This window comes from Symsagittifera roscoffensis, chromosome 3, assembly GCF_963678635.1.
Source record: "Symsagittifera roscoffensis chromosome 3, txSymRosc1.1, whole genome shotgun sequence".
Lineage (NCBI taxonomy): Eukaryota > Metazoa > Xenacoelomorpha > Acoela > Convolutidae > Symsagittifera > Symsagittifera roscoffensis.
In genome coordinates this window covers 29,912,344-29,926,435 of record NC_087064.1, presented here as the reverse complement: position 1 = coordinate 29,926,435, position 14,092 = coordinate 29,912,344, and the positions used below count along the sequence as shown (strand labels likewise).

Here is a 14,092-nt window from a genome sequence, read left to right as displayed (position 1 = left end):
TGGCGGAAACTGAGCCGACGAAATTTGAATAATGTCCCGTAGAACCGAAAATAAAACTGTTGTCATGAAAAACTTTGAACTAATCCAAGAATTCAAGCATTTCGTGCGATCCGGGATGAAACATAAAACTTATGCTTCCTTTGAAAAAAAAACCCAAATTAGGCCACTACGCCGATTAAACATAAGACGAACCAGTTTAAGCCGAACAGAGTTTTTGAGCGAAAAAGCGGGAAAAAAATTGCAGGAGTAACTCAAAACACTGAAGCAACTACATTGAAAATTGCGTTAAAAACATTTATGCGATGTGGCAACTAAGCCGACAAAACATAAGCAGACGAACTATAGGCCGACACTTTTTTGGAAAGCTGGATTTCCAGTTTGAAAAAAAAACAGTTCCTGGTCAGATTCGAACCCACGACCTTTGCTGTCCCCTGCGTATTCGTTACCCTCCGGCTAATTGTACAGAAGACACTACAAAATTTGAAATATTTATAAACCAAGACACAAAAAAGTCTGTTAAACAAGTTGTTAACCCGAAAAAGTCTATATTCTAGTTTGATAACGCTTCTCTATCGCAAACGTAACAAGACTAACAAGTAACTTTGGAACTAGTCCAGGAAGTCATAACCACAAGTTTAAAGACAAGACAACTGACTTTTACACCTTCTGCACTACTTAAACGACGGGAACCCGCGCAAAACCAATCGACTTCTTCATATACCTCAAATCAAAAACTGTTTTTTTTTAGCATCAAAAAGTCGCCTAGATTAAATAACTAAAATTCTATGCCAAGTTCTGCGCGTAGTTCAAAAACACTTTTGGTTCAATTTTACCATTATATTTATCAGAGCTGGTCCAACTTTGCGCAAGAAAAACGTTTTCATTAAAAAAAAAACAGCCAACAGACAGAGTAAACAGAAAAAAAAATACTGACCAAAACAATCTCAATTTTCAAATTTCTAAGAAAAAAAAATGAGTTTAGAGCTATTTCAATTGATACAACAATTAACGATTGAAATTTTGGAAAAAAAATCAACAAAACTGTTCAAAATTGGATCAAATTTTTCTTCCTAACAAAGGAAATGAACTTAAAAGAAATCAAAAGTCCAACAGCGAAAAAGTAAATTTGATACTGAACAAATTTTACGGTTTTTCTTGAAAAAAATCATCACGACCTATATAAGAGTCTGAGCTACGTGCATCCACTCTTAAAAAAGTTCGTGTGGTTTTTGGGGAGGGGCCGCTTTCAAGAACTTCCAACTTCAAACGGAACTAAATTTCAGCCGAGTGGAAACTCTACGAACTGTAAATTTTACACATAGACGAATCGTAGTTTCAACTACTTGCGATTCGATGCAACACAAACATAAGAAAACTTCGAAAAATTATGGCAAAAACTAGGTCTACCAAAATTTAAAATTTCTCTATATTTTAGATAAAAATTCATTAAAAACGAAAATGTCAGAAACTTGAATATTAAATTGGCAACGGAAAAAACATACGAGGAAACAAAGTCTACAATTTTTGAGCAGTCAAAGCTTGATCGTAATTGAGACCTTAGGGTGCTGCAAAGGCAACGGCGTTATACTAGGTAAAGCGGGGAGGAACCTGGAAGAAGTCAAGTTTCGATCATAAAGATTTGATGTGAAAAGAGAGTAGTATGAAGAAAAGAATTCGAGCCGAAAACGAAACTGCTGTTGTCATGAAATAAGTGAGCTATAAAGTTTCAAAGAACCACATGAAAACATAACAATAATATTTACCCTCGAAACTAAGCAATTTAATTTGACTTAGCTGAAATAACAAAAGCCTAAACCACTTATTCGGAAAAAAATCACAAATTGCAGAACTTTCAATTGGAATCAAATTTAAAAACTGTTGGAATCAAAATCTTGCAACTCAACTACCTCGAACAATGAGGCTTTACAAAAAGCATCCAGAAATTTAGAAGAAAAATGAAACAACAAAAAGAGTCGAGCTACAAAAAATCAAACGACCAAAATAAACAGACGGACCATAGTCCGAAAACGAAAAATCTAGGTTGCAAAAAAAACAGGTCCTGGCCGGATTCGAACCTCAAGCCTTTGTCGTCTCAAGCAAGTGTGTTTACTCTACACCAGACACACTTGACGATTGATTGAATTCGAAGTTGAAACACGAGTAGCATTTTCACGTGCACGAACAAGATTGTTTACGGGGAAAACTCTTGTAATCGGTTGCTTCTTCTTGCTCTTCATAAGGGAAAATAGAACGAATATGAAAAACTTTGAACTAATCCAAGAATTCAAGCATTTCGTGCGATCCGGGATGAAACATAAAACTTATGCTTCCTTTGAAAAAAAAAACCCAAATTAGGCCACTACGCCGATTAAACATAAGACGAACCAGTTTAAGCCGAACAGAGTTTTTGAGCGAAAAAGCGGGAAAAAAATCAAAACGTACGAAGAAACGGCCAGTAAAATTAAAAATTGCAGGAGTAACTCAAAACACTGAAGCAACTACATTGAAAATTGCGTTAAAAACATTTATGCGATGTGGCAACTAAGCCGACAAAACATAAGCAGACGAACTATAGGCCGACACTTTTTTGGAAAGCTGGATTTCCAGTTTGAAAAAAAAAACAGTTCCTGGTCAGATTCGAACCCACGACCTTTGCTGTCCCCTGTTTATTCGTTACCCTCCGGCTAATTGTACAGAAGACACTACAAAATTTGAAATATTTATAAACCAAGACACAAAAAAGTCTGTTAAACAAGTTGTTAACCCGAAAAAGTCTATATTCTAGTTTGATAACGCTTCTCTATCGCAAACGTAACAAGACTAACAAGTAACTTTGGAACTAGTCCAGGAAGTCATAACCACAAGTTTAAAGACAAGACAACTGACTTTTACAGCTTCTGCACTACTTAAACGACGGGAACCCCCGCAAAACCAATCGACTTCTTCATATACCTCAAATCAAAAACTGTTTTTTTTAGCATCAAAAAGTCGCCTAGATTAAATAACTAAAATTCTATGCCAAGTTCTGCGCGTAGTTCAAAAACACTTTTGGTTCAATTTTACCATTATATTTATCAGAGCTGGTCCAACTTTGCGCAAGAAAAACGTTTTCATTAAAAAAAAAAACAGCCAACAGACAGAGTAAACAGAAAAAAAAATACTGACCAAAACAATCTCAATTTTCAAATTTCTAAGAAAAAAAAATGAGTTTAGAGCTATTTCAATTGATACAACAATTAACGATTGAAATTTTGGAAAAAAAATCAACAAAACTGTTCAAAATTGGATCAAATTTTTCTTCCTAACAAAGGAAATGAACTTAAAAGAAATCAAAAGTCCAACAGCGAAAAAGTAAATTTGATACTGAACAAATTTTACGGTTTTTCTTGAAAAAAATCATCACGACCTATATAAGAGTCTGAGCTACGTGCATCCACTCTTAAAAAAGTTCGTGTGGTTTTTGGGGAGGGGCCGCTTTCAAGAACTTCCAACTTCAAACGGAACTAAATTTCAGCCGAGTGGAAACTCTACGAACTGTAAATTTTACACATAGACGAATCGTAGTTTCAACTACTTGCGATTCGATGCAACACAAACATTAGAAAACTTCGAAAAATTATGGCAAAAACTAGGTCTACCAAAATTTAAAATTTCTCGATATTTTAGATAAAAATTCATTAAAAACGAAAATGTCAGAAACTTGAATATTAAATTGGCAACGGAAAAAACATACGAGGAAACAAAGTCTACAATTTTTGAGCAGTCAAAGCTTGATCGTAATCGAGACCTTAGGGTGCTGCAAAGGCAACTGCGTTATACTAGGTAAAGCGGGGAGGAACCTGGAAGAAGTCAAGTTTCGATCATAAAGATTTGATGTGAAAAGAGAGTAGTATGAAGAAAAGAATTCGAGCCGAAAACGAAACTGCTGTTGTCATGAAATAAGTGAGCTATAAAGTTTCAAAGAACCACATGAAAACATAACAATAATATTTACCCTCGAAACTAAGCAATTTAAATTGACTTAGCTGAAATAACAAAAGCCTAAACCACTTATTCGGAAAAAAATCATAAATTGCAGAACTTTCAATTGGAATCAAATTTAAAAACTGTTGGAATCAAAATCTTGCAACTCAACTACCTCGAACAATGAGGCTTTACAAAAAGCATCCAGAAATTTAGAAGAAAAATGAAACAACAAAAAGAGTCGAGCTACAATAAATCAAACGACCAAAATAAACAGACGGACCATAGTCCGAAAACGAAAAATCTAGGTTGCAAAAAAAACAGGTCCTGGCCGGATTCGAACCTCAAGCCTTTGTCGTCTCAAGCAAGTGTGTTTACTCTACACCAGACACACTTGACGATTGATTGAATTCGAAGTTGAAACACGAGTAGCATTTTCACGTGCACGAACAAGATTGTTTACGGGGAAAACTCTTGTAATCGGTTGCTTCTTCTTGCTCTTCATAAGGGAAAATAGGACGAATATGTAAAACATTAACATGCTAAAATTTGCTTGTAGCAGTATTTACAACAGAGAAGACTACAGGTTATTTACTGGGGAAAATTCTAGTAGCCAATTGCAACATACTTGCAATCGCAAGCGTACTAGGACTAACCACGATCTTTGGAACTAGTTCAGAATGTCATAACCACAAGTTCAAAGACAATAAAATTGACTTTTTTACTGTCTTCACTACTTACGTCGGGAACCCCCGCAAAACAGATCGACTGCTTCATAGACCTCAAATCAAAAAACTGTTTTTTACAAGCAACAAAAGGTCGCCTGGATTGAATATCAAAAATTCTATGCCAAGTTCTATGCGTAGTTCAAGAAAATTTTCGGCTCAGTTTTACCATTATGTTTATCAGAGCTGGTCCCAATTTGCGCAAAAAAAACGTTTCTATTTAAAAAAACGATTCCATTTAAAAAACATAGCCAACAAAGTAAACAAAAAAAAACACTGCCCAAAACAATCTCAACTTTCAAAATCCGAAGAAAAAGTAAAGAATTTTGAAGCATTTGATTTCATACTACAATTTTTTTTCTAAAATTAACAAACTTTTAGAAAATTGGATCAAATTTTGGCTCCTAACAAAGGAAATGAAATGAACTTGAAAAAAAAATCAAAAGTCAAACAGCGAAAAAGTAAATTTGATACTGAACAAAGTTTACGTCTTTTCCTGAAAAAATCACCACGACCTATATAAGAGTCTGAACTGCGTTCATCGACTTTTAAAACAGAATTCTGGTGGTTTTTGGGGAGGGGCGGCCTTCAAGAACTTCAACTTTAAACTGAACTTTGAAATTTTAAAAAACAAAATTTGTTAATCTCAAAAACTTACATAACGCTCATCCAACGGCGCAAAATAATGCCACTACTTTATAAACCGAAAATTTTCAGCCTAGTGGAAGGTCTCCGAGCTGTCAACTTTGCACATACGAATCGTAGCTTCAACTATTGGCGATTCGATGCAGCACAAACATTAGAAAAATTCAAAAATTTATGGCAAAAACTAGGTCTTCCAAAATTTCTCAATACTTTTGATAGAAATTCATAGTAAATTGGCAACGGAAAAAAACTTACAAGGAAAGAAAGCCTAAAATATTTGAGCAGTCAAAATTTGATCGTAATCGAGACCATAGGGTGCTGCAAAGGCAACAGCATTACCCTAGGTCAAGTGGGGAGGAACCTGGAAGATGTTAAGGTTCGATCATAAAGATAGGATGTGAAAGGAGAACAGAATGAATCAGAGAAGAATTTGAGCCGAAATCAAAACTGCTGCTGTCATGAAACAAACGAGCTCTACAGTTTGAAAGAACCACATGAAAACATAACAATAATATTTACCCTCGAAACTAAGCAATTTAATTTGACTTAGCTGAAATAACAAAAGCCTAAACCACTTATTCGGAAAAAAAATCACAAATTGCAGAACTTTCAATTGGAATCAAATTTAAAAACTGTTGGAATCAAAATCTTGCAACTCAACTACCTCGAACAATGAGGCTTTACAAAAAGCATCCAGAAATTTAGAAGAAAAATGAAACAACAAAAAGAGTCGAGCTACAATAAATCAAACGACCAAAATAAACAGACGGACCATAGTCCGAAAACGAAAAATCTAGGTTGCAAAAAAAACAGGTCCTGGCCGGATTCGAACCTCAAGCCTTTGTCGTCTCAAGCAAGTGTGTTTACTCTACACCAGACACACTTGACGATTGATTGAATTCGAAGTTGAAACACGAGTAGCATTTTCACGTGCACGAACAAGATTGTTTACGGGGAAAACTCTTGTAATCGGTTGCTTCTTCTTGCTCTTCATAAGGGAAAATAGGACGAATATGTACAACATTAACATGCTAAAATTTGCTTGTAGCAGTATTTACAACAGAGAAGACTACAGGTTATTTACTGGGGAAAATTCTAGTAGCCAATTGCAACATACTTGCAATCGCAAGCGTACTAGGACTAACCACGATCTTTGGAACTAGTTCAGAATGTCATAACCACAAGTTCAAAGAAAATAAAATTGACTTTTTTACTGTCTTCACTACTTACGTCGGGAACCCCCGCAAAACAGATCGACTGCTTCATAGACCTCAAATCTTCAAACATTTTGTCGAACTTTGTTTTAAGTCGTCCAAATTGGTTTTTCGAGCTCTCCCAAAGCACTAAAAAACCTTGTATTGGTCAAATTTTCTGCGCAGCAGGCAAAATTTTGAAAAAACAGGCCAAAAAAGGCGGGTTTGGGCATTTTTTGGAAAACTTTGACCAAAAAATCGCTTTTTTTCGGCGCGCGCTCCCCCTTTCTTAAAACTAGTATATATTGGCGCCGAAAGCGCCGTTAAAAATTAAGGGTCTGTCAGCCAAAAATGGATATCTCAAAATAATACAATGGGCGGACCCCCCGGGTCGGCAGGGGGTCGAATCCATGAAGGGAAGGCGTCCCCCCTAAATCCGCCCCTGATTGTTTACCCTATCAATATGGTTCTACAAATATACTTATGATGCTGAACGTCACACCATTTCGAATTTCACGCTTAGCTTCAAATTTCATTTAAATTTGAATTCACATTTGCATTGTTGAAAAATTGAGCAGACTGATTATACACCTTTGTCGGGGTCAAATCAAACTTAAATTTTTGCTGCAATAGGAACGAGTTGAAAATAAGCTATAAATGTGTTCGCAATTGCTTAAAAAATACCATAAGCAAATATCAAAGTATAAGATAATTCGCGACAAACTTGCAACCTCGTCTTAATTTGTAGTTATCAGAAAAATAAAAACTGGATTTAGGTATAAATGAGGAGTTAAATCAACTATTAGCTACCGAGAATTGCTCTGATCACAATACGGTTTAATTTTCTTGGGGGGTGGAGCAACTTTTTCTATCATACGAGTAAGGTTTTCCGTTACTATAGCTTTGGATTACAATTCACTTTTGGGCAACAATGAATCAAAATTTTGTATGAAATTTTAAAATTCATTATTATTGCAGCAGTTTGAATCAGGAAGAAATTTGAGTGAGGCTGGGAGAAGTTTCCACTCTTTGGTGACTAATTGCATTCCAGGTGGCAATGGACCCCTGACAAAGCGCACGAGTTCTGGATTGAAGAACGGCAAGTTGGGCATCAGTATGAAAACGTTCGGATCTGGACCTGAAATGAAGACATCGTTCAATCAGACCATTTAATTATCAGCAAAACCGTGCATAGAAAACGTCAAGAGCAAAACAGAACAGTTAACTTTTTTTAGATTTAGCGCTATAGCTTATAGCGGGAGATGAACACAATGATTATGATTAATTCTCTAGCGACCCATCTATCTTGCAGAGCGAAAATAACACAAAGCTTCTAAATTTTTCGATAATTGCAGATTGGGCTTTGACAAAGCAGTCATTTTTGTTTGTTTGAACAACATCAGTTTTTCTACCTTTTTTTTTGCAAAAGTAGCTAAAATTGTTTAATCAGCAAAGCAATGTTTGAAAGAAACTCACTAATTTATATCAAACAATTTGGTTTCCGAAAAAAACACAGTACTATTGCCGAAGTAAGAGAGAAAGGTCGCTTAGATTAAACTAAATCACCCAAGAGAACAGTTTTTCTTGATTTAAAAAAAGCTTTTGACACACTGGATCACGAGACTTTTTTCATAAGTTAGAAATTTATGGTGTCAGTGGAAACAGTTTATTTTGATTTAAAATTTACTTGAAGCACCGCAAACAGGTGTCCAAATTGATGAAACGCGATCAACGGCAAAATCTGGAATGTGGTGTCCCAACGGGATCCATTTTGGGGCTTCTTTTGTTTCTTATATATATCGACGTTCCAAAAGTCTGCAAATTTAGCGAAGTTTTTCTATTTGCTCAAGACACAAACATCACTGGACAAAACTGCTCGGTTGAGAGCTTCAATCAAGACTTAGAAGCTATAAATCAATGGTTCATTTTGAATAAATTATCTCTAAATATGGACAAAATGGTACAAGTTAGTGTATCTCCTTATAGTGCTTCCAACCAGCAATTGTTTATTAATCGCATACCTTTGAAAATTGAAGGGTCATGCAAATATCTTGGTATTTATGTAGATGCTTAATTGTCATTTAATTCACAATAATTTCATACGACCTAAGCTTAGAAAACAATGTGGCATTGTTTCGAAAATGCGTAATTATGTTCCTTAAAACTGTAATGATAGATTATTATGGCTCTAATATCAAGCCCAATTTGCATTTGCAATATGGAATATTGGTGTATGGTTGCACATCCTACACAAACCTTTTACCCCTTTTTGATCCAAAATAAACAAAATCGATTGATTATTTTCAAAAGAAAATATGAAAGCATTCGACAAGTTTTTAATGATGAAAAGTTTTTAACAGTTCACAAAATGCATAAGTATCAACCCCTCAAATTTGTTTTGCAATCAATTGCAGGACTACACTCTGAAACTTTTTTAAATGAGCTTTTTGTATTTGATAAACCGTCGTATATGACCAGAAGGTCAACTTTTAATCTAATAAAAACTCCTAATTCCAAAGGCAAAGTTCAAAGAGCTTCAATTAGTTACATTGGTGCTGAGCTTTTTTAAATATACTTAGACGAAATTCTTTAATTCCAAAAATTTTTGATCAAGTTTTCAATTCAGATATTCAACGCATTGCCCAAGAAATTCGTGATTTGTTTATATTAAGCAATGAAGAGCTAACCAAATTGGTTTTTTGTTGACATTTTTTGTATGCAAGGATAATGCCGGAGAATGACATGTGTTGAGTGGCTGCATGTTTCAAGTTTGTTCCAAATATAATTGTATATGCTTTTTCAATGCGTCTTCGGCGTTTTGAAAACCACACTTAGCTTGTTCGCTGGTTACTGCCGCATGGGCTCAGTTACGTGTTTACTGACCGTTTAGCCCCCCATCAGTTCTCATGATAGAGAAGCTTCAAATGATGGGACACAGTTAGTAGAAGCAGTAACTGTAGAGTGAACAAGTTCAAGTTTTGTTTTTGAAACTGAATAGTGGCGCCTAGGACTAGCGCGTTTCAGAAATTATGATTGATGAATTTGAACTATTTTCTTATTTAATTTGGTTTTATACCGACAAAGATTGAACAATCATTTTAAACATTGATGCAGAGCTTGTACCTTATGTCATTAACCTGTCAAGCCATTGTCATAAATCTGCTGCTTTATGTTTACTCAAACTTTAGTATTTTTTTCCAATATTTTCTTTTATGTTTTCAGATTTATATATTTTTCCTTTTCTTTGAAGATCTCAATTTCGTATTTCATTTGATAAAACGGGCAGTGCTCTGTAACCCAATTGGGTTGGTTAACTGTTCCCTCACTGTTTCTGGTGCTTCATGTTGAAATTCTCGTTATAGGCATATTTACCATTAACAATGAGAAATAAATTTCTTTTTTTCTTTCTTTCTGAAAACAGGCCAAAAAGACGCTTCGGTCGTTTTCTCAAACATTAGCTTCTTTTGGCATTCGCTGGCCTTAGAAATAGTATATTGTGACGCCCAGACTTTTCAGGGTTGAACAAAAATGGATGTAAATTTGATCCAAATGTCCGTTTAAGGGTAATGGGGTCAAATCTCTGAAATTGGGAGTCCAAACCCCCTAAATCCGCTACTGACAGCGGATGCAACAAGCGTGGCTCATCGGAAGTCTATAATAACCATTTGAACGGCAAGTTTCTTCAGCTTATTTTACGCCAGCGCTATTTAAAAGTTTTAACCATTTTTAAAGAATTGAGTTATTTCTAAAAGAAAAACTACTCCTACCTGCCCCTTCTGTGCTTTCGCTGATTGCGGAATTGCCACCACTATTTACAGACTGGAAGTCTTTATCTGTAAACGTCGACCAAGTATCCCAGTCAAGTGAATTGTGATGTTCAGATGCATGACTGGCAATATAGCTCTCACTACATAGGACCGAATTGATGTCAGGAAAAGTTGAGTTGTGTTCGTATGACGTTATCCCTGAAACAACTTACTCGTGATATTGAAAGTTGCTCATAGCAACTATCTACGACACAAATGGATCGTATCTTTCTCGCACTTCCCTCAGGTTCAATTTTCAAAACGAGACATTATTATGGGTGAACAAAAAGTGCACATTCGGAATATAATTTTAGATTATCATTTTCATCCAATCACACGAAATGAAAAAAAAAATGTATTAGGAAAGAGCCGAAAAGTTTACCTGAAAATGGATGCCATGTTTCCATTCGCGAAAAGGATTCCAACAGCCATTCACTGCAATTTCCAGTTTTTCTGAAGTTTTGTTGTTCTTCGGGAACCACCATAAGCTCAGATTGGGCGCTTTCCTGTTCGTGTTCAAGGTCAAGTTCTAGAACTCCCTGCTCGAGAGGACTTAAAATATCAAACTGCCAATCACCGGGGTCTTTGGCGTTTAAAACAGAAGAGTCCAGATCCTTAAACGTTCTTTCAAGTGTCAATTTTTTGCTTTCGGGTTCTGGAGTTGTTCCAAATGCTTGATCGAGATCCAGTCCAGACGATTCGAAATTGGCATTGTTTCCTAGTTCGTAGTCCATCATGCGAGTGAAAAGTAGACAAGTTTCGAGAGGCTATAATCGAGGAGTTGTATATGCGTTGATAAAATGGAGAATAAATTTATGTTTAAGAAGTAACTTCTGATATGTTTAAGAGAAAGTGTTCAAGTGGATTAAACGAGGGAAAATGATAACAGTCATTTCTAATCTTTATTTGGTTGACACTTTTCTTCACATCAGAAATATTTAATTAGCTTCAACTGGTCATTAACTACCACGTCAAGCCTGTTATTTAAATCTGATTTCAAATATGTTTTTCCAAGATATGTAGAAAATGAAGCAAAAACATTAAAAGGCTCTCTAAATTGAAACCGAATACTTTTGTTTTCTTGTAGCAAGGATCGCCGGTTGATGAGCAAGTAGAAAAAAACTAGTTTATATTGCGCCCGTTATATTAACCGTTATGAAAAAGTGAAATTTTAATAAATCGAGTTCCGCGTGCCGATGTTATAGCTACAGTTAAGTACCTTGATCTGTTGCTGTTAAGGGAACCAGTCGATAACTAGCAGTAGAATAGGTAGGACTAAAAGACTGCAGCGATCGCATGGTCATCACAGCTGGAGCATATTGGTCAGGTGAAGGATTGAAGAAAAAAATTTCGAACAGGACAGATATCAAAAAGCTCGTCATAGCTCGATAGTGTAAAAAGAGAACCACTTGTCTCGAGTTGCATATGTTCATCAAGATTTTTAAAAAACACGCAAATTCAGACAACTGCCATGTAGAAATAGTTTCGAAACTAAATTAACAAACCACCAAAAGTAATAAACAAAGATAATTAGCATCAAAATTAACCAAGATAACTAAGCCGACAAAACTTAAGCTGACACCAGCTGGGCCGAAAAAAATTTTGCCAAAAAAACCTTTCAGCTATCACACAATTTGAAGCTCGGAATTATAAGTTACTCAAACAGAAGCGCAAAGAAAACTCGATTGAATATCAAACGAGGAAATATGAGTCGACTAAGCCAATACAAAACATCGAACAAAACAAAAAATGAGGTAACAAGAAATAGAACAAATCAAGTAACAATTTACAACCAACATAAAACACAAATATCATGAGGCCTCTAAACCGATATGATAAAAACCGAAACCTTTCAATCCAGATAAAGAAAAAAACTTAAAAAAATTGATATACTGAAATCGGAGTCGGCAAATTACAACCGTCATAAAAAATATATTTCAAACAAAACGTGCATTTAACAAGCAGATATGTTCAAAATTTAATTTTTCAGTTAACGGAAGTGCAGACTTGAGATGGCCACTAATTCTAGTAATCCTGGGAACAATGTATTTGATGGAAAAAACTTGGTACCCCTTTGCAACAGCCTTGCTTATCGAGCAGCTAAAAATTACTCGATAAGAAAAGACGAAGAATGATAAAAAACATCAAAAGCAGAAAAATCACAGAGTAGACTGAAGGAATCAAAAGAGCCTGCACATGGCTACACCTACGTGCTTCAAATGGATAGTTGAACGTGAAAATAACTAAAAACTTCCAAAAAATTACCAAAAAACAACCATAATTATTGCAACAGTAAATTTAATTTGGGCCCATGCATCGATGTACACTATTTCATTAATTGTAATTAGGTACAATAAGTTTTACAAATCTATCTATACGTTTTTAATTGGCGTTTCACTTGACGCATGTTTACACTTTTTGTACACTTGTACACTTTATTTCTTATTTCGCATTCGTTTCAGTGTTTATTTGACATAGTGTAGAAGTGTACAAAAAAGTGTAAACATGTGTCAAGTGAAACGTCAGTTAAAAAACGTATAGATAGATTTGTACACAGAGGCGAAGTTGCACTCACTTCGCATACACAAAAAAAGACCGATAACGCAACTGGGATAACTTGAAAACTGAATGAGTTAAGCTTTGAGCCTACAAAATTTCTCAAGTGACGGACGCCAATTATGAGCCTACATAATTGCTAAGTGCCGCAAGCCAATTATGACGCATTAGCAGTACCAGTCATTTTGAAAAAAAAAATTACCAACTAACATGCCTCAATTTATAGAGCGGAACCATTTCAATTGGTATACGAAAATATAGTCGTATGTGTTAATATCTTTATCATTTGCTGTACTTAATAGCCGGTTATTGATCAAAGAGAACACTTTCAAAATGAACAAATTTTACCGCAACAATATTTGCGACTTAGGTTGGAAAAACAGATAGTTCATACTATAACACAAGCTTTGCTTGTGTAAAAACTAATTGTTAAGCTAAAACCTATAAGTCTTCATTTTGATTTGATAAATATAACGAGATAAGTATTATATAAGGCCGCCTAAGTCCTAACTCAGATGCCAATATATACTGAAATGTGAAACACGTCTAAAACGGTTTTTATATGATACCACACTCAATATTCAGCAACTATTCTCTGTGGTAACAGATTCAAGAGAAAAACAGAAAACAACCCAACCAAAAAGCTCGAAAGATGTAAGAAAATGCAAAAAGGACCTGGAAGGAAACAAGCTTTGAAACAATTGATTTGATAATATAACACCACGTGTTACAAAAAAAATCAATATACATAAACGAGATTCAAACCTCGGACCTCTATTGTAGGAGTATTGTATCTTGGCAACTGCGCCGAATAGCTTGACTATCACTAAAATTCAAACACGATTGAAAACAAGTATAGCCGGTTACTGTGCAAGTAGCACAGAATGTTCCTACCACAGTCTTAAACAATACAACTAAAAATCTTTTTCAAACTAATGTCGTTTTTTCAGCCTGGTGTGATAAAAAATGTGAACGAAAAACTCAAGCTAAGGTATATTCGACAGTCATAATAAAATAAGCAAATTGAAGATAATTAGCATCAAAATTAACCAAGATAACTAAGCCGACAAAACTTAAGCTGACACCAGCTGGGCCGAAAAAATTTTTGTCAAAAAACCTTTCAGCTATCACACAATTTGAAGCTCGGAATTATAAGTTACTCAAACAGAAGCGCAAAGAAAACTCGATTGAATATCAAACGAGG

At 35.2% G+C, this 14,092-nt stretch overlaps 1 protein-coding gene across 1 annotated transcript; it reads right to left on the bottom strand.

Annotated features, from left to right (window-relative positions):
• Window positions 1-7,482: 7,482 nt before the first annotated feature.
• LOC134841660 (uncharacterized) lies at window positions 7,483-12,685 on the bottom strand. The gene is made up of 3 exons (XM_063857695.1): window positions 10,715-12,685; window positions 10,294-10,491; window positions 7,483-7,664 (listed from the first exon to the last, which is right to left on the bottom strand). Exons 1-3 carry the CDS (start codon window positions 11,067-11,069, stop codon window positions 7,483-7,485), a joined length of 735 nt encoding a protein of 244 aa, XP_063713765.1. The 5' UTR covers window positions 11,070-12,685.
• Between the last annotated feature and the right edge of the window lie 1,407 nt (window positions 12,686-14,092).